This window comes from Trematomus bernacchii, unplaced genomic scaffold, assembly GCF_902827165.1.
Source record: "Trematomus bernacchii unplaced genomic scaffold, fTreBer1.1, whole genome shotgun sequence".
Classification (NCBI taxonomy): domain Eukaryota; kingdom Metazoa; phylum Chordata; class Actinopteri; order Perciformes; family Nototheniidae; genus Trematomus; species Trematomus bernacchii.
In genome coordinates, this window is record NW_022987966.1 from 2,135,329 (window position 1) to 2,157,049 (window position 21,721).

The window sequence follows — 21,721 nt, forward strand, 5'->3', positions numbered from 1 at the left end:
ACATCACATTCGAACACGGAATTGAACATTAGCCTTCATCCAATACTAATTTAAACTGAATGAATTTTGAATAATGTACCTTCATGAAATCTAAATCAGAAAATGTAAATTAGCTCCATGATTTAGCAAAGCAGAACTATGCTGCCAACAGCTAACGCTAACTAGCTCTCCCTATTCCAAAATGCAGCATTCTTCGGGGAAAATAGGGTGCATTATTCTTGAGTCTCAATGTACCTGAGGAAAAACCGGCTTACCTTCTCTCCCAGGGCCCGGAGGCTGTCCAGGAAGCGGGGCCAGAAGTCCTTAAAAAGTGGACGGTCAATCCTCTTCAGACTGTCTTTGGTGCTGGCGTCCACACTGACATACAGCTGGGTGACTGGCACAAGGCTCCTGGAAAGAGTAGAAAATATGGAGGAGAAATGAGGGTAGGAATAATAATGAACCTGGGTGGCATTTAAACGCTGTGCTAAAAGCAACATTCATTGCACAGACTGGAATGGCAAAATAAGTGGGCAGAGGAGGAGGAAGCTGTAAAACAAGGAGTGCTTCTCATCAATATTAAATAATTTAAGAAGACATTAACTTGTGTGCATTTAGCTGCAGTGAGGGACAATCAGGATTAGCAGGAGGATGCACAGGATTATTAAACACTACCAGAAAAGTATCAAAAATTCACACAAGCGAAACAAGAACAGCAATAGTCCCTAATGCTTCTTACTTTTAGATGAGAGATTAAAAGATATGCTGTGCTAAGAGAGGCCATTATGTAGAGATGCAAAAACAAACCAAGTAGCCAAACAAGCAACGAGACAGGGGTCTGGAAATTCAGCTTGTTCTACTATAGGAGAATTCCACTGATCTAAGCATTACAGGAGGAGAGACTCAACAAACAGCTCAGCTCCTCTCCAACCAGGAGGCTCTGCAGACAGGGAAGAGAATGGCTGATGGCTACTGTCCTTCCAGCAGAGGCAGGGTTTCCCACACATAGACTTTACTTGGGCGGGCCGCCCAGGTATATTAACGGCCGCCCAAGTATATTTCGCGACCCATTTCGTTTTTTTAAAGTTTCTTTTATGTATTGTGAACGCAACGCTGCGCAAATGTGGGTCTGCCTCACACAGGGTGACTGGCTGTCTACATGATGTGGCCTGCCGACATGGCCACTGTCATACAGATCATAAATCAAAGCCATTGATTGGTCTCTGTGTGTCATTCAAGCTCGGGATAACTACAGCTCAGGGGCCTTTAGCGGGCTAGATCACTTATGCTGAACGGCTAGCCTGCTCCGGAGCAGGATAGGTTCCAGGATAAGAGATCAACTGTGCAGAGTTCTTCTTCTTCTTTGCTTTAATGGCGAATCGCTTCCAATTGGAGCATATATCGCCACCTACTGTTGATTTATTTAATGTCCATGTTAAATCCTTGTCCTCAGACCGTTTCAATAAGGATAAATCTATTACAGGTTGAGGTAGCAACCATGGTGGAACAGCTGATAACAGTGTGCAGAGTTTAAAGCGATCAAGTCATATTACAGGATAAAGGAAATACAGTTTAAACTGCTGTTGCAGGAAAGACGGCCGGTCAAAATCACCGACTGTGTGAACGTGAAAATGAATAGAATATCACCTCCCATCTTCAGAGCAATCTGACTAATATAACATTAGCGTTAAGAAAGCTTAATTAAATACCTGCCACGACATAAGTAACCGGATCAAAGTAACATTAAGTACAGTCCGCGGCACTGTGAGTGCAGACGTCGATGTGTCCCATTATCATTCATATCACATCACATCATAATGTATCATATATTTCCTTATCTGAGTCAGCTTCTTGAGCCGTATCTGGCCGTGCAACACTCAGTGTCACATACTGTATGCAGAAGTATTATTTTAAGCAACACATTAAGTTGACGAAACACTCGAGTCAAATGTAATTAAAGTCAGATCCACTCGTGTCTTAGACGGGGCAGTGATTTCATAAACCTGTTAATGTACGCATTCAAACACTTTTTCTGTTACCAGCTGTATTCACCTTGCAGGTGCAGCTATGTGGCTTTTATCCTGGATAAAGTGTCATGGATGTTTAAAGTTTAACGTCTTCATATGTCTAATATTATAGTTGACTTTTCATTCAGGAAGTATGACGCTGCGCTGTCAGTACGCGGCTTGTCCATGTTTGTGATTGGTCGATCGCTCCAAATACCACCCCTTTTATGTGAACGCGCACCTAACTAGATAGGACACGGCTGGCTTGAACGATCGAGTTGATAGCCAGCGTCGTAGGACAGTTTAGCGAGAGCGGGTTTTTTTTTGGATTAAGTAAACCGGATAACTCAAAACATATCCAGGATATGTTGAACTAGATTCGTAGTATAGGCCCCAGGTGAGGTAAAGGACTCTCTGAGTGTTTAGATAGTTAACTTAGTCTAAGTTCTCAGTGGGTCTCAAACGGTTTGGTCACCATTTATGTAAACACATATTTCCATTTGAGGGGGTAGTGATTAGTAAAATATGCATGAATAAAAAAGAAAGAGTTAACTAGGTGAAAAAAGGTAAGATACACTTTTAAAACTTGTTGAGAGCTAAAACTAGTCTTTGCTGCTGCCTGAAAGAGGAGCAGGGGGGAGAGGGGGGAGAGGAGGGAGAGGAGAGAGACAGGTGAGGCTGATGCAGGAGCCCAGACACACTCACAACTATAAATGAACCAAAAATAAATAAATAAACAAGTTTCAGTGTTTTTTCATATTGGATATGGTATGTTATTGGTTATGGCCATGATTTTATGATTATTGAAATGTATACAGTTCTGTTTCATATAGGTGTTCCCATAGATCTAGTCTCTTTATTTCCCCCTCAAAGTGCACCAGATTGATTAATTTAAATCCAAAATGTAAAAATAAATCTTACTGGGGGAGCATGCACCCGGACCGCCCTGAGGATTTGAGGTCCACCCCCACTTAAAATCACATGGACAGGTTCCTAAATTCATTTACAATTTTTTTTAAATAGTAACCCATGTCCATATGTTTATTATGGGGTAGTAGATTTAAACTATAGGGCTATCACTATGGGCAGCAACACTGTAAATATTGACAAATAAATCCAGCAAAATGGCACAAAAGAAAGTGGCCTGGCTGGGTGTATAATTTCCGGCCTGACTTAGGCTGGAGCCACACGAGGACGATAATGCAAACGGACCGAAATCGTTATCAAAAAAGTCTTCCGTCCACACGCAAGAGGCACCAGAAACGTGTCCGTTCACACGAGACCGCTCGAAAGTGCTGGAGACGCTGCAGTACATATGCCGGGTCCAGGGCCGTGGGAAGTAGGGGTGCTGAGGGTGCTGCAGCACCCCCTGATGGAGGACAGGGAATCTGCACGTCCACAAGATTAAATGGAAATATAATACAAAAAAACGAATTTTCAGCCTTGATGTAACAACATTCATAATTAAGTAAAGATAACACCCTTTTCACCCCGGTTACATTTTCCATTTGCCCTGTACGATGGGCGATGTAAGTGATGAAAGTGGGGGATGTTGGCTTATCAGGCGCCCGCAGCTCACAGCCAAAGTGAGAGAGAGAGAGAGAGAGAGAGAGAGACAGAGAGAGAGAGAGCGAGAGAGAGAGCGAGAGAGAGAGCGAGAGAGAGAGCGAGAGAGAGAGAGAGAGAGAGCGAGAGAGCGAGAGAGCGAGAGAGCGAGAGAGAGAGAGAGAGCGAGAGAGCGAGAGAGAGAGAGAGAGAGAGAGAGAGAGGAAACACCGGTACCGGCGGGGATTGTTGTTAGCTTCTGTTGCGCTAACGGATAAAATAAGAAAATAAGCTGTTTCTACAATAATGTGGAGGGAGAGTTCTCTCCTGTGAGACTAAGAGGCTCAGTGAGGTAAAGGACTCTGAGTGTTTAGATTGTTCAATTTAGTCTGAGTTATCTCAGTAGTGGGTCTCAAACGGTTCGATCACAATTTATGTAAACAAATATTTCCAAGGCACACCTTTATAATTATTAGGATAAATAAAAACAGGTTTGAAATCATTCCAATGTATACTATAGGACAGTAAACCAAAAATATGGTTTAAAACTGGAGATTAAAAAAAATGCATGAATAAATAAATCAGAGTTCCCGTTAGCCGGTAATTACCGGACTATGACCGGTAAAATATGCTGAAGACCGGCAAATCTAAATCTCTCCGGTCAAAATAATTTCCCTTTAGCACAATACCGCATCAGTTGCGCCACTTATGTGACAGACAAGAAGAGTATGTGACAGACAAGAATAGTCATTTAATGTCTAACACTTAATGTGGAGAAAGAGATGTCCTGTATGGGTTGATTGTGCGTTGATCTGTTGGTAATGCCTCGGGGTTCCGGTGGGCATGTAAACAAATGCATAATGCTGCGCTATACTTTGCAGCCTCACCCGGTTGCATAGCGGCGCTTATTGTTTAGGTGTCTTTTAATAAGCAGGTAGTCATATCATTAGCTAGAACTAGCTAGATCTGATCGATATGGACATAAACGTGAGTGAAGTCTAATCTGACGGGAGCGAGAGATCAGCTGCTGCTGACGAGTCGACATGCAGCTCTGCATGATCACCTGCAGCGGTGAGCAGAGCAAAACACACTTCAGGTTAGAACATCACACGTAGCTATTTTAATTACCTCTCAAACTACCTAAACTTTACTGGATTACTGGATCCGCGAGCTGCATGATACTGACGGGCTGTCAGGAGAGGGAGAGAGAGCGCTCCGTTTATTATTCCCGTGTTTTTGTAAGTTACTGTACACTTTTGAATAATGTAGTTAATCTACTATAATTAGTTTGTTTAATATCGAATCATATCAATTTGTTTTAAAGCTCAATAAATAACAAAGAAGACCTTTGACCTGCACTTTTCTCATTTTGTCCGGAAGATTTCAACTTTAACGGACATGTTGACCGGCAAAAAAATATTCTAACGGGAACTCTGAAATAAATGTTAACTGGTCAAATAAGATATAAATGAACAACAAAAATAAAACAAGTTACATTTATTTGTTATTGGCTATGGTGGGTTATTGGTTATGTTCACATACTTATTTGATTATTAAAATGCAAACCGATCTTTTTCATATGGGTGTTTAAAGTTGTACCCCCTAGATCTAGTCTCTAGTAATTCTGCTCAAAGTGCAGCATTTTACTTTAAAATGTTAAAAATTAAAACATGTTCATAAAATACTAAATGCATTTGAAGCCTTTTCATATAAACTGTCCACCATGTCAATAAGTTTCTCTTTTTGTAGTGTATTGGTCTTTTGTAGAGGTTTTTCATTGGCAGCTAAAATCTTGCATATAGGGCAGCAAATTGGTCAGAACCAGCCCTGGTGTCATCCCCACAGCACCCCCCATTTGAAACATGTTCCCACTGCGATGGCCGGGCCTGTAAGTGGCGCTGTACTTCGGCCACAAAATACACCAAAAGCAGCGAAGAAGACTTCTCACGCATGCATGGTTGCCATGGTCGCCCTTCTGTTTATTCTCCGCGCTGGATTTAGCAGCAGAGGTGGGGTTTCGCCGGTCAACATGTCCGTTAAAGTTTAAATCTTCCGGACAAAATTAGAAAAGTGCCGGTCAAAGGTCTTCTTTGTTATTTATTGAGCTTTAAAACAGAATAACGACTCTATATAATAATACACGGAGGACGGAGCCTCTCTTTTCCTCCCTCTCTCCTGACAGCCCGTCAGTATCCGTGGTCTCATGCAGCTGGCTGATCCAGTAATGAGTGACCCGACAGTAAAAATAAACATATTTATAATTAGTTTAGGTAGTTTGAGAGGTAATTAAAATAGCTACGGGTGATGATCTAACTTGAAGTGTGTGTTTTGTTCCGCTCATCGCTCCATCACAGCGGGCGGAGCTGCAGGTTATCATGCAGAGCTGCGTGTCTCCTCTCCTGTCCGATTAGACTTCACTCGCATTTATGTCCATATCGATCAAATCTAGCTGGAAGCTCCTGCTGGGTGCACTGTCCTGCGAGATACCGGGACCTGGCTCGAAACACTGGGGCTATTGCGTCATCGTTATCAGGAAATGATCGTATAGGCGTAAACACAGAGCCGTTTCCCCCCCAGAGCGTTTCGTTTGCAGATCTACCCCCCTTGGGACCCGTTATCGTTATCGTTTTATGCGTTTCCATGTCGGCCTTGTGTGGCCGAACCGTCTATCTGATAGAGAACTGTAGCAGATACGACCGTTATCGTCCTCGTGTGGCTGCAGCCTTATTGTCTCGGTCCGGCCCTGGCTGTACCTGTTCGCTCTGCCATCGCGTGAAGGGTCTGCTCACAAGCGGCCAACAGAAAGGTTAATGTTAATGTTGTTGTTGTTGTTGTTGTTGTTGCACGTCACCTCACAACCCCCCCCCCCCCCCCCCAAGTATATTTCAGATCTGTGGGAAACACTGAGAGGTATTTGACATCTCAGTCTGTGACGTGGAAGTTAGCTGACATATTATTGATTATGTCGGGGAGTGTCTCGAAAAAACCTGGACTACTCGAGATATGTGGTCAATATGATGCGGAGTGACAGAAACCAAGGTAAACATATTGACATGTATATATTTCATGTTTATTGTAAACAGGCTAATTAAGCTTTTTTTTTATCTCAAATCTCATTTCATCAATAAACTTTATTTTACTGTTCTTCTCTTCTTTTCTTCTCTTATGGTACCAGATTCATCAAAACCTAAAGCCTTGTATCTGCGTGAAGATTTACAATGCAACCTTTAAAGTGCACCTATCATGCTATTTTTAGGCAATAGCATAGGTCTCAGATATATAAAAATACATAAAAAACATGTCTATGAAGTGTTTTGTTCAAAATACCAAACAGATCACCCATTCTAGCCATGCCTCATATCCCTCTATTTCACTTCCTGTTTCAAAAGTGCTGATTTGTGGTATAAAGCTTTAAAAAAAAGAAGAAGAAATTGATAAAAAAAAAGAAAGGAGGGGGCTGAGCTCATGCGGGAGATTCTACCGGCAAATACTGCGGTGATGAAACGCCATATCATGGATTATCAAGGATTATTTCTGAAACAGTATGGAGCTCAAAGGCTTTCTCTCTTGCCGGTTATACCACAAGGTGAGTTCCTTTTTATTTCCTGCTTCTTCACACACATGCTCTCCAGTACAGGTTAGCTCTGAGTGTTAGCGATGCTAATGTAAACACTGACCATATTACGTCCAAAACAGTCGGGCATTGTTTTTGATAGCAACGTTTCTGATAGGGCCGTGGGTGTAAAGCCAGCCTACATTTCCGATATTACGTCATATCGGACGCAAATCTGGATCAGCTCCGTTGTAGCCCCGTTTTTAGAGATTTGGGTACGGAGGAAAAGAGAGAGGGTTTTATTTTGTGACGCTGCGTGAGTTCCCTGACACACCGGGGACACATATTTATGTATAAAAGACATAAAAAAGTGTGTTTTGCATGATAGGTCCCCTTTAAGAGAAGTCCTATGGGGCATTGTTTAAAGGAGCCCTATTTCGTTCATTTTCAGGCTGGCTCTTTTGTGAATGGTCAAGCACTTAGAGATCTCCCGCCCCTTAGCCCTTTCATATACAATGTGTTGGAGCGTTTTTTTCATGCGGGCAGGGCATGGGGCAGAGGGGAGTGGGAGAGAAACTCCCTAAGGAGGGAACACAGGGATTTTAGCCTTTGCAGACCATTTACATGCACAGAAACGTATAGAACACACTACAGAAGAGGGAAAACCCCAAAAAGCATAATAGGGCCCCTTTAAATAAGATATAGCATCACACACACAGATTTACCGTTGTGACACTTCTTTTGAAAATTTAGATTTTTTTCAAATTCCTTACGTGTGAGTTTTTTTGTGGAGCTAGCAGCAAGTGTTTATAAGTGGAAATGGTTTATTAAGCACTCGAGCAAAGGTTCCAAATACATTATGATGGTTTGAAAAGGGCCAGTTCACCCAAATTACAGAACACTCACTTGTCCTAAGTGGCATCTGCTCATGCACAATGTTTAATGTACGAAGGTTTTGATCTGCAAGATTCTGAAACCAATACAACTGAAGCTAATATTTTTTTGTGCTGCTCAAAGCACTAAAAGTTTAATTTGACTACATATTGCCGATTCGTTATTTAAAGCCTAACAAACAAACAACTCTTAACAATAGGGTAAAATACTTTGTGTTGGTTAGAGGACACACAGCACTCATAATTGTGGAGGCCAAACCTTTGATCTTCCCTGCTGGGGAACAATATAACTGCTGAGACACACTCCCACTACTTCAAAGAGCTTGCCAAGGCAGAAGGTACAAATATACTACAGGAACATAATGAGCTGAAACAGATTGGCTGGAAGGAATATTTTGAGAGAAGAAATAAATAGAAACAACCCCCCCAAAAAAAAATATCTGTGTGTCTCTTTCACCCCTACCTGATCTCCTCAGGAAACTGTGCATTGGTGACCAGGAAGCTGGAGATGTGATGGGTGTGGAGGAGGCGGATGAAGGTGTTGATTTCGGGGTACATGATTGGCTCCCCCACCAGGGAGAGGGCACAGTGTTTGACTGCCAAGCCCTCCTCGTAGCGCTCGGGCTTCACTCCTGGGACACCTGGAGGGGGGGAAGGAACAGAAGATTGTTTTCATGCTAATCCACCTTCAACTCAATCAATGTCTCCCACCAATAAAAGCATCACAACAAGTAAGCCTCACACGGGGCACAGGTTTAGGACGCTGGTAGCTCCGTCCTTTAGGACTTGGCTTAGGAACTGTAAGGTTGCTGTAGGAGCCACATGTAAGTGTTTTTTTTATTTATTATGTGTTTTTTCACTCATTATTGGTGGTGGGCAGTTGGTTCTGGAGCTTGGGTGGTGATAGTAGTGCTTATAGCTGACTGCATTCACCTGGGAGTGAAATGTTATGTTGACTGAAATCACATTTACACTTCCACTTGCAATCCAACTTGCACTAGGTAACTGGTACCAATTTTACTTTATTTTTGCCTGTTTTTAGAAGAATAAATGGTCAAACCAACTCCATACGTGGAGGGGATTGGGATTTTTACATCACAGTGTTGCTACCATTGTTTATCGCCTACAGCTGTGATAGGTCGCTGATTAAAGTCCCCAAACCGACATGCCCTTGAGCAAGGCACTGAACCCTAACAGCGCTCCCCAGGCGCTGTAAATATGATAGTTGCCCACTGTTCCTAATAGTAGCAATAGTTTAATGCTGAATCTGGGGCAGGCGGTATCTCAGTCTGTAGAGGCTTAGCTTGGGAACCATATGTCACCGGATGGTCACTGTTTTAAATCACTGCACAGACCAGAACAAATGTGTAAATAAAAAAAATGTTGTGTGTCCTGGTAGCGGAAAAGGTGCCAGATCACTTTTTGGGAGTACCGGGTGTCATTGAGCAAGACACAGAACCCCCAGCTGCTCCAGGGCAACAACACCTGGCAGCCCCTTTGCTCTGACACCTCTCCATTAATGCATGTTTGCATTTCAACTATTATAAAACAGCTGAATTTCCCCTAGGGGAATCAGAAAGTATGCCTTCTTAAATCAAAAGAGCACCAAGTAAAGAAAAACGGTGGGAAGGAACAGCATGAGGTCAGGGTTTGAAGTGAGGTCAAACTGAGTAATTACCAATAGGGACAGGAGAGACGTGTGGTGGTCATGAAAAATGAGCAGAAGAGAGGGGAGACGGGGAAAGTTGGAGCTCTGGGAGTCGGGCCTGAAGCCCAGACTGTCTCCTCCTCCCCCTCTCTCCTTCTTTCCACTGGGTGGTCTTGGACTCTCCTAGTGCTCAGTGGATCTCCATGCAAAGACCAACAGGTGCTGTTAAAATACGCCCAGCATAAGTTCTGAGTATGATAATGAATGTTATGAAGTGTAATAGACTGCTGCTATTAACCTTTAAGATTACTACCTATGTTGAATTTTAAAAAGACCAGATGAAATGAATTTAAGAGAAGAGGAACCAAGTCTCAGTTTTATCGTCCAATCGAGGAAAATCCATAATTGGACCACGACCACAGGCCGCCATAATGACATACATTTGATGCATAGGATTCAACTAAATTAGATTAATGACCACAACCACCAGGGACATAAAAAGAACAGCGAGATGATGTGTCATTAGTTGAATATGTAGATGTGTATAAACCGTGTTTAATTAAGTCTCTTTCTCTGGGTTTGGCAATGGTGGAGAGGTAGGGGATGTGAAATAAGTTAACAGAAGAAAAGTTCATATAAGAGTGCTGACAGTATCAAGTATTAAATGCTGGCAAGATTTTGATGGAGACAGGGAATAAATGAAAAGTGGAAGCTTTGGGGGAAAGAGTTTCATACACTGTCATGGGGATTTGATGTAATAAATCTAAAGTCAAAGCAGATGCTATTTAATTTAAAATACATGCACTGAATCTCAATTAAATAAAAGTTGGACTGTTGCCTTCAGATGCTTTATAACACCTTCTATGAATAATTGATAAGTTTGAAACATTTTGTATGGATGAAACCATAGAAAGCACCTGTTACCGTGCTACTCTTCAAGGGTAAACCATGCAAAGGAACAGCTGCTAACCACAGGAGCAAACCCACTGAACTCTGGGAGAACTGAAGAATGGTGCACGTGTGTGAAACCTCATTAAATGTACCATATCTTACGGTATTAGTAATGTGAATTACATTACATTACCACATAATACCCTTCCTTGAGGTCATTAGAGGGGCTCACTGCTCTAAAGTGGACCACTCAGATAGAAATGATCTATGGGCAAAGACGTGGCGCTCTATTACAATTTAAGCAGTTGTTGTGTAGCCTCAGAATTGAAAAACTATAAAACTATTATCGCAGACCTTTGATGTGCAGACATGACCTGCTTCATCCATGACACAGAGGGGGTTTGATAAGTCATTATCCTTTGCTTTGCAGGCTTCTTCTCCCCCTCTCATTTAGTGGGAATGCTGATACAGCATTCCCACTATCTGTTATGCTACGCACAAAAATTCTTTATTATTCCGCCGGGTTATTTTGCACCTCTTTTTCTCCCCACATTCCACATCGCAGAAAACTCCGTTCAAAACATCAAAACGTTCAGCTCGGTCGGGAATCGATGGCTATTACTTTTCTTATTCATAACTTTCATAATTCCAGAGATACATCCCATAATTCATCAAATGTTTAACATGAAAGTCAATGGAGAAACTCTTCAGACTTGAACAATCTTCATGCAACTTCAACTGCTAATTCATACTTTCACTCTACTAAAATGTTACACTCTTTCTGACATTATTCGTGTAACACACTTTTAAATCTGATTCTTACTTTAGAGATATTAAACATTGTTCAGACCTTGGTAAAGAGGCCTTCTTCAGATTTTAGAGTGCGTGATGTCACAGCTAGAGTGGAGGACAGATTTAATTTTGCCTTCATATTTTCTTTTAAACCTGCCATAATTCCCAAACCCTACATTCCTGAGACATCATTTTTCATGAGAAACGTAGGAAAACATCTCGTAGCTTGAAAAATTAAAAAGATTAAGCAAAATAATTAAACAAAATGCCTCTTGAGGGCATGAAGTGACAAAAACCGTTCAATATGTCTCCATTAAACCCCATTGGTAAGTTCAGCCTCATCGATCCCGCACCACAGCAGCTGCACACCTTTAGTTAATCTGCCAAAAAGGCACATTATTAACCCGAAAGTACACAAAAAGTACACTTCAGATGCTCAAGTTCCTTGACATGCTTCACGCTTTGAAATTTCACACCGATATCTGTTACGGTTCTTCAACAAAACGTTCACATGTAAGAGGTTTATCTCTCATTCAGAACAATGAAAATGCTCTCCTCTCAACCTGATTACTGCACATCACACATGGAAACCTTTGATCTCTGGACACGTCGTTAGCTCAAATATAAACACCTGTGTCATGGAACACGATGATGTCATAACTCCAACTGACATGCTCAGAGCAGCAGACTTCAGATATGGGTAATGGTCCTGCCCTCAACTGCTCTATACGTCAATTATGGGGGTGTCATCATATGCCGTTTCCATGGAAACGCATCCCTCGCCATAAAAGAGACGATGTCGCTATACATTAACTCCTATGAAAATGTTCAAAAAGTGCTCAAACTTCAACATGTGTGCTAACAGTCCAGCCGTGAAGACATCTACGGGACAGTTTTGAGATTTCTTCAAATGCCGTTGCCATGGCAACACAATGCTCGCCATGAAACACGGTTTTCTCATAACTTCAGTGAAAATGCTCCAACGGCCCAAAACTTCACAGGTTTGGTAACGATGCAGCCATCAACGCATCTAAGCGTATTATGGGATGTCATCAAATGCTGTTGGCATGGCGACAGATCATTCGCCATCAAGTTAGTTCAAAAGTTTGCAGTTCAAATATTCTGCTGCTTTTCCAAGCCTTTTTACTTTATTTTCTTCTCTCATCACACATTCAAGCCCCCAGTCTTCATGTATCATTTCAATCTAAATTCTTCACTTTCTTCTTACACATTGCATTTCAGCATAGCAGTTTAGCGTCAGCTTTTCAGCATAAAGCATTCCCACTAGCAATTTCTTCAGGAATTGCATTCTTTAGTTTGTTTATGATGTGTTAGTTATGAAAACACACTGAACACTTCCTTTGCTGTTGTTGTTTTTTACAAAAATGAACTAGGACATGGATACTTGGATGGAAGGGCCAGTGTACGAGAACAGTATGCATGACTGGGGTGAGTCGTTTAAAAATTGAAAGTGCTGTGTTGCTGCTGAGAGAATGAGAGAATAAAATACAGCGGCAAAAGCTCTTCTTACTTCATCCGCATGCAATTGTACTAAAATAAAGTAGGTTTATAAGAGGTCTGCACAATTAATTAAAAAATGCTTTGATTTCAGTATGGGCAACCCAAATCGCAGTAAGCACAATAATTGGTCATGGAAAATGTGTGAAAAATGTATAAAGAAATTCCTTGCATGCTACATATTCTCCTAACATGATCATTTTAATATATTTTTAAATGATAATGTGAATATTGTTTCAAAACTGATCATCTCGGGGATCATATGGTAATTGCAATATCAATATTAGCTATTTTTTCAAAATTGTGCGTTCCTAGTTCATACTCATGTGGATTTTATTATAATGCTTTGAGTATGACCTAAGAGAGTTTGATTTACTGCCAACCAAAGAGCATAACACTGCATCATATTGGAAGAAGTGATGAATATGGAGGAAAATCAAATAAACAAACCCATCCTACACTGAAATAAAAGAAGATATTCACTACCGTTGTATCACGTACAGTAACAACAGAGTAAGAGTTAAATCACAAGGACCGTTCTGTTGGTAACTAAACCTTGATTTTAATTTTTTAAAGGCATCTTTTCATAACTTATTATTATATAACTGTTGCATGGGGTTTTAAAACTATTTTTGATGAGATCTTTAAAGCAGTAGAACATCATGTAATCAGAGTAGAACCCAGTTTAACCACACAGTGGGGTTTTCAGAGGCATTGTCTGGTTAGATCATTGCTTTAGACATTATAAAACGTATCACTGAATGGTAAATGGAGTTGAAGGCTGCCTAATGTGATTCTGTAGTGCAGCTGGAAACAAATTATGGATGATAATGACATTATAGGCTTGCGTTTTGCTCTAGTGTGTTTCTTCATTAAATTGCAAAGCATCTGAAAATGTGCTTTTCTTTATTTGCTGGACAAAATGGCGTAATTGAAAGCCTTTTGTTACAAATATGCATGTTTATTTTATTTATAAGCGAACTAAGAAGCTTGGATACATACTATTTTTCCATTATAATAAACAACAGGAGATCACTTTTCTATGATGACATGCATTATAATACAGCTCTGAGAATGATACTAGCTATAAAGTAACGCTTTAAAGAAGAAATATCTGAAAGGCTTTCAGCATTTGGCCTCTATTTCATTTCCATATAACAGCTTCTCTGTTTGATAATGGGATCAGCAGTTGAGGTAAGCGAGCCTGTTGACTGTGAGGTCAAAGAATCAATCAGTCATACAATCTTTGATGTCAATGTACTGTAAACGTTGTAAGATGAAAGGGTTAGGGCTTTAATAGTCGAAATATTAAAGTGGCCATATTCTGCTAATGTTCAGGTGTATGTAGTGTCTCTACTGGGACATGTCTCCATGCTTTAATGTTCAAAAAGCTCTTTATTTTTTCTCATACTGCCTGTGCTACAGCAACTCTTTTCACCCTCTGTCTGAAACCAGAGTCCAGTTTGCTCTGATTGGGCAGCTGGCCGGCTCTGTTGTGATTGGTCAACCAGTTAGAGATATCCCGCTCCTTAGCTTAACACGTGTTGGAGCGCTAGCCAATAGAAGCGTGAGTGTTACGTAGTGATGTCACTATGCTGCTAAAGTAAACAAAGGAGTACAATAGAGGCGTGTCAGGCCGGGGGGGGCGGTGTGGGAGAGAAACTCCCTCTGGAGGGAACACAGGGATTTTAGCCTTTACAGACCATTTTGAACAACAATCTAAATAACACTCAAGGGAAAACCCCCCAAATCTAAATATCATTTGTGAGGTTGCACTACTCAAATAGGACACAGGTGTGCATTGGGCACTTAAAGAAGGGAAGGGAAAACCCAAACAAGCATAATAGGGCCTCTTTAAATGCCCGGACACACCGGGCCGATTTCGGCCGTCGATAGATGTCGATAGATGTCGATAGATGTCGATAGATGTCGATAGATGTCGATAGATGTCGATAGATGTCTGGCCGTCGATGAGCGTCCTGTCGCCCTCCTCAGATTGTATGAAGTACACTCGACAAAGCAACAGTTTGATGGATAAATAAATAGCCAGACAGACTGAAAGAGAAACAGGACTATACAGAGAGATTGAGAAGGGGAGAATGCTCCTGCTAAAGCAAACCTCTGAACTGTCGGATCATGGTCTGGTGTTTCTCTAGGGCATCCTCCAGGATTTTCTCAGCAGGGTCCATCTTCCAGCGCCACTCTGTGCCCACAGGGTTGGTGTTGTGTCTGTTAGTGCGGCACAAAGATAAACAGGTTAGGGATAACAGCAGGCATACTGTAAGGTAAGGAGTGGTATTATACTACAAATGCCCATTACAGGTCACCTATTATGCAAAGTCCACTTGTTCATGTCTTTTCTACATCAACATGTGTCCCCTCTGTGTAAAGAGATTCTGAAAGTTTCAGGAAAAAAGATTCGCTCACTTTTTGTCCTGATCCATTTATATAAAAACCTGTCTAAGCAGAAAAAATGTATTTGATAAGCCTAAAAGCTGCTTTGTCCTGTATTACACATCAACAGCAACAAAAAAGATTTATTCAGTTTTCTTTACTTACAGAGATCTGTGGCTTTCGACCATTCACAGAAAGAAAACAAAAATATATACAGTGGAAACCCGGTCAGTCAATATATGTACATCTGTGGGAAAACGTCACTACAGCTGAACTATGATGCAAATTAAGTAACCGTCAATGGTCAAAGTAGCATATGTAGGTGCTGCATTGAAATATAAAACACCAACAAGCCAAAGAAATCCGGAGTGTGTTAGCCTGCTGCTTGAAAGGACTTCGATCCCCTATTGCTTTAATTTTCCCCATAAATCAACATAAAACAGCCCACGCATATTTTTAAGCAACATATAGTGCACCCGTTTCAGGATGGTCTGTAGGTGTTGATTTTGCTCTTAGATGACTCTGCTTACTGAACATTTTGTATTATTATTAGAGGTTATTATTACAATCTTTGATCAGTCAAATGTCTTTCAAACTTTCCCAGGATGCAAATATAATGAGTCGAGCGATTTTACGTAGCTACATAACATTTGTATTTGTTTACAATCTTACGCTATACTCTAAAATGAAAGCGCTGTTGTATGAAGAAACAAAGTATTCTGTTTCTATATGAATTAACACACTTATCCGTTTAAATGCATAAAAGAAATGTCCATATCAATATGTATTATACAAAATATAGTGCCTTTTACCGGTCAATAAGGATGATTATTATGAGAGATAATACTTTATAGACTAACTAAATTGCAAAGTGAGGTTAAGCTAACGAGTTGGAGTTAGAGAAAAGGCAAGCTAGTTAGCTAGCCAAATGTTAGCTGCAAAAGATGAATTCAGACTTTTATCTGAAGTCTGACTATTAGTATGATCCAAGCCATCTCTGTCAAACTGCCCCCTGAGACTCTGCAGTGGCTCTTCTCTCCAGGTACATACCTCCAGCAGAAGACACACTTGTTAGCGCAGGCGAGGCTGGGGGTAGTTTCCATGCAGCGGTGAGACTCGATCCCATAGAAAGTGTGCTTGTAACAGCCTCCTCTCCCTCGCAACATAGACTGAGCAACAGAAACAATGCTTTTATTGTTAGGGATGCAAACAGTTAGTTACAAAGTCAAATTCTTCACTGAGAGGAGTACATTCCATTTACCTTGGTCCATCGACAAAGCTTCACTCCTGAATGACTTCCGATGAGTTTGTACCCTACACAGAAGAGAAAGAACAACATGGCTCTCAATCAGTAAACTTTTTTCTGACCAGATATTTAAACATAGAAATCTAGAGGATGTATTTTCTTAGAATGGTACATCAGTAAAGGTCCCGCTCAATATTATCGTTTGGCTACTGATCTTCACATCCGCAATAGGAAGGAAGGAATATCGCTTTAAATTCTCTTTCAGCTAAAAGGAAGATAAAGTGTTACAAATTCTCTCTATCCTCTTTATCCACAGCCTAATACCGCTGGCTATGAACGGCCCTGCTGGGCTGAGTCCTTTTTTACACTTTATCACTTAATCTGCTGAAGAAATACCAGAAAAAGATATTGGGATTGCTTCCAAAGGGATCAAGAAGGGCTCATTTTTATCTTTTTCATTTCATCTGAACGTTTAAAGTGACTTTACTAGCTAAGCCAAGAAGCAGCAGATCAGCCTGATGTGAATTCATTCATGTGTTTGATGCTATAGTCAAAAACCACTGTAATTCATCAAGGCTGTTTAGGATATATTTGCAGAAAAAGTTGAAATGGTGAAAGAACTCATTTCAATGAAGCCCCAGATACATAATTCAATTTAAACACCTAATGTGTGCTTTGTCTTTTTATCTCAGGGGCAGTAAAATGTTGACCAGCATGAAATTGTTTTTCCATCTGAAAATACCTTGAAAGCACATGTCCTCATCTAAACTCGGAAAACAAGGGTATAGGACTAGACCTGCGGGCAGTTAATTTAACCATTGATGTTATTAATGTAAGCAACGGTTCCCCTTCATAGTTTGTTAGGGAAATCAATTTCTAATGTCCTTCAAGGTAGAGGATGGAGCCAAAGCCTTCCTATTTACTCTTTCTCGGTTATCACTGAGACATGGCATCTGCTGAAAAGGTACAATATGTGCTATGAATAATTGTACTTCAATGTGTAGGGAATCACATTTTGAAAGACATTTACCAACGGCTTGCAGTCATCACCACAACAACGCTTTAGCATCAACGTTCCGGAATTCACGAGCAATATGGAAAAAAACTTTTATCCCGGAATTAGTTATTTCATATCTCGATGACAATGTTTATCACCATAAAGCATGTTTTCTGGTCATTCTATACATTTAATAGTCTGTATGAAAGACCCAAATCCATTACAGTTTCAAATGAAATGATAGAGATACAATAAATACATGCTAGCTTTACACTGACTATGTTTCCATGCATGCACACAAATACAGACTCTCAACAGCCTCGTCTTACAGGATCAATGAGACATCATCAATGGATTGAAAGTTTCAGTTGTATTTACTTGTGCTTTCTCCCTGCTCATAGCTTTAGATTTAAAATGTAATGAAACTGCGCCTGGGCCAGAGATGTCTTTCTGCCTCTCGTTAGAGAAAATCACTTAAAAGCGAGATGCCTTTATTTCTACCTGCGACTCTTTTATGCATTTCTTGGGAAATAAGGGTATAGTATTCGACAGAGAGATGAATATACCTTTTTATTTTTCATTCTTACAAAAACAATACCTATATATATATAATATATTATATTATATATATATATATATATATAATATATATATATATATATATATATATATACATATATATATATATATATATATATATATATATATATATATATACCTATATATATATATCTATATATCTATACTATATATATCTACCTACTATATCGCTATATATATATCTCTATATATCTATATCTCTCTCTCTATCTCTATCTATCTCTCTCTCATATTCATATCTATCTATCTCTCTCTATCTCTCTCTCTATCTCTCTCTCTCTCTCTCTCTCTCTCTCTCTCATCTCTCGGTCTGGTTTTTTCGTGTGAATGTGGAATATTAATGAAGATTATGGTTGATAAAAAAGACCACCTGCTTATCTAACAAAGGACTTTAATTTACCACTTACAGTTTCTCTGCTGCTGCAAAAAGAGCTGTTGAATACAAACTAGTCTGTACCCAGAAGCTTTTTGTAAGTGCAACACTGATAAACGGTCTACTCTCGAGTGGGCTGACTGTGGCTTTCAACAACTTGAATAAAAGACAGAATTATTGACAATTCTGCTAACAATTTATTCTGTGATCCATGATACTCTGCCTCTGGGAAATAAAATGAGCAGCAAGAGGATGTGTTTTATCAAAGGGTTGAAAAATCAGTCTAATATCTTTGGAGAGGTCTGCATATTATTTTACAGGCACTAGTTTCAAAGAAGTGGAGAATTTTAAATCACACTTTAAAGTGCATATATGCAAATATATATTTAAAGTGGACCTATCATGCTATATTTGAATAATATAGTGTAGGACCATACCTATGTAAGGCATATTTATACTTTTTTTTTTTCAAAATACCAAACAGATCATGCATTTTAGCCATGCCTCATTTTGCTCAATTTGACATTTTTTAGCTCTGTTTTTGTTAGGGCAGATTCTGTGAGAACAGCACCACCTACAGGCCTGGCATATGTACTACAGCGTCTCCAGCGCTTTCGAACGGCAATGGCCGTGGCTGTCTCCTCCTGATTGGTGGAGTTGGCCCAATAGCCGTAGCGCCACCGTCCTGACGTCAGGACAGTGTTCAAATCTGGATCAGTTTTTATCAGATCCGTTGCAGCCCCTTTTTTAGAGATTTGGGTATGGAGGAAAATAGAGAGGGTTGTGTTTTCTGACACTTGGTGAGTTCCCTGGAACACCGCAGTGTTAATTTCGTCAACGAAAACTATGACGAAAAATGTTCGTCAACGACCTTTTTTACACGACTAAGACGAGACGATAACGAGCTAAAAATAGATTCTTGATAACGAAAATTTGACGAAATGTATATTTAGTTTTCGTTGACGAGACGAGACGGGACTAAGGTGTTAATGGTGGACTATCGGACATTCAAAATGCAGGGTATTTCCCCCCAATTGCCCGTCTTGTCTGTCAAAATGCATCTTACATTTCTAACTTGCAATATCATTATTTCCGCTCTCTTCACTCCAGAAGAGCGAACTCCCTCTCTCTCTGTGTGCGGGGGCGGGGCCTAACAGACACGCTGCAGCGGCAGAGATCTGCCGGGGACGGAGCGTTCAGAGAGTATAGAGACACTCTACAAGGCTCGATGTGGACAAAGCTCGTTTGCCATGTTTTCGCGTTAGCGCGTTGACACGAGTAGAGTAGTCTGTCCAAACAGCCGGCCAAAAGGCGTCATATTCAGTCGGAGAAATGCACAATTTTCGACTTCCTTAACTCGTAGCTCTGTTGCCCCAATTACGAGTAACGTTATCACATCAGGTGTGCAGAGGTGGAAGAAGTACTCAGATCTTGTAGTTAAGTAAAAAAATACCATAGTGTAGAAAGAGTTCCTGAAGTCAAAGTATGATCATCAAAATATAGTGAAAGTAGCGACAGTAAAAGTAGTCATTGTGCAGATTGGTCCATTTCAGAATAATATATATGATATGTTTTATAATGATTGATCATGAAAGTGTTCTCAAAGCTGGTAAAGGTGCAGCTAGTTTGAATGACTTTGTATACTGCAGGGTAGCTTGTGAATTTACTCCAGGTGGAACTAAAGTCTGAGTTAACACTGAGTTATATTTCACATCATTCATCCACATCTGTAAAGTAACTAAAGGTATTCAATACATGTAGTGGAGTAGAAGTACACCATTTAACTATGAACTGTAGTGGAGTAGAAGTACACAGTAGCAAAACATTTAAATACTCCAGTAAAGTACAAGTACCTCAACATTTTACTCAAGTACAGTAGCCTACAATATTTTAACATAATTATATATATTTCATTTATTTCACATTTAAATAAAGCAATTAATTCGGTTAACAATTTGTTAGTTTTTTCCTTTAAAAAATAACAAAAAGTAAATACAAGAATACCGTTAAAGTACCGGATCGATAAGCAGTATTGATAAGACTAGTAGTACCGTAGAAAACCTTAACGATACCCATCCCTAGATATTACACAAGTAAAGTGTTAAGAGAGTGAAATGTTGCTTTACGAATGTCAACACTTGATGCTGTCACCTTGATTACAATGTCAGAAACCTGTATTTGCCTAACTGAATTGGTTTAAAGAGAGAAAACATTTTGACTAAAAGTTGACTAAAATGTAATTTTTCGTCGACTAAAACTAGACTAAAACTATGAAGGACAGAAATGACTAAAATGTGACTAAAACTAATAACCATTTTCGTCTAAAGACTAAGACTAAATCAAAAACAGCTGCCAAAATTAACACTGGAACACCGGGGACACATATTCATGTTTAAAAGACGTACAAAAGTGCATTTTGCATGATAGGTCCCCTTTAAGTCAAAGACATTTTAGGTACAGATATGAGTCGCATTTAAAAATTGTAGTGTGAATTCAGTTGACAGCTATTTCCTTTTCTTAAAAGCTCTCTGTGAAAACTTTCTTGGATATTACCCAAGAATTTTACTAGCTGTGTTACTTTTGCTTCCATGAAATGCCAAATAGGGCTATAGAGGAAATGCAGCCATCCAAGACGAAGAAAACAACGCCAGAACTTTCATCCTTAATTCTTTCATTGCAAATAAAACAAACTGTCTACTGAGACTGACAATTGCCAAGACAACATGAAACAGGTCAGCATTTGGTCAGATGAAGTGAAGTCCTGCTCACTGAGTCCTATTTATAGAGGCTTGTGTAAGCCAACAGTGGGGCTTACTGGCTGAAAACGCCTGACATGTGTTATACTAGAGAACGGACTAAATAGAGAAGATATAGTCAAATGTTTCAGACAGAAACAATGAGTAACAACCAACACTCTGGGGTGTTATATCATAAATATTTAGCCATACTGAATATTAAGGATTCAGACAAAGCCTCACTCATCCAATCATTCAAGCAGCCAGCACTAGTCTATTTTTACAGTCACAAAATGATAGAATACCAAGAAGTAATCCCCCAGACATAACAAAAAAATAAGGGAAACAAGCAGTGACATCCCTGTGCACTAACAAATTGTGCGAACGTATTCTGTTAAATGTATGTCCATAGCTGTTTAACACTTAAATATTACTCTTTCAGATGTATCCATCGCAAACATTTTTCTGACCCCCCAAGAAAAGAAAATTGTAGGGCACGGGCAAAATTATTAATATTTCGACTAGATTGTTTCCCATAAAGAGTGGTGCAG

The 21,721-nt window shown here is 40.0% G+C and overlaps 1 protein-coding gene across 1 annotated transcript in view; it reads right to left on the reverse strand.

Moving 5' to 3' along the window:
* The window catches only part of tyw1 (tRNA-yW synthesizing protein 1 homolog (S. cerevisiae)), a 125,338-nt gene that overhangs the window by 36,365 nt on the left and 67,252 nt on the right, over nt 1–21,721 (reverse strand). The window contains exons 9-13 of the mRNA XM_034115861.1: nt 16,481–16,533; nt 16,270–16,388; nt 14,945–15,054; nt 8,440–8,617; nt 255–390 (exon numbers count right to left, since the gene is read on the reverse strand). Of these exons, the coding sequence (XP_033971752.1) occupies nt 255–390; nt 8,440–8,617; nt 14,945–15,054; nt 16,270–16,388; nt 16,481–16,533 (596 nt within the window). The remainder of the gene's footprint in view (nt 1–254; nt 391–8,439; nt 8,618–14,944; nt 15,055–16,269; nt 16,389–16,480; nt 16,534–21,721) is intronic.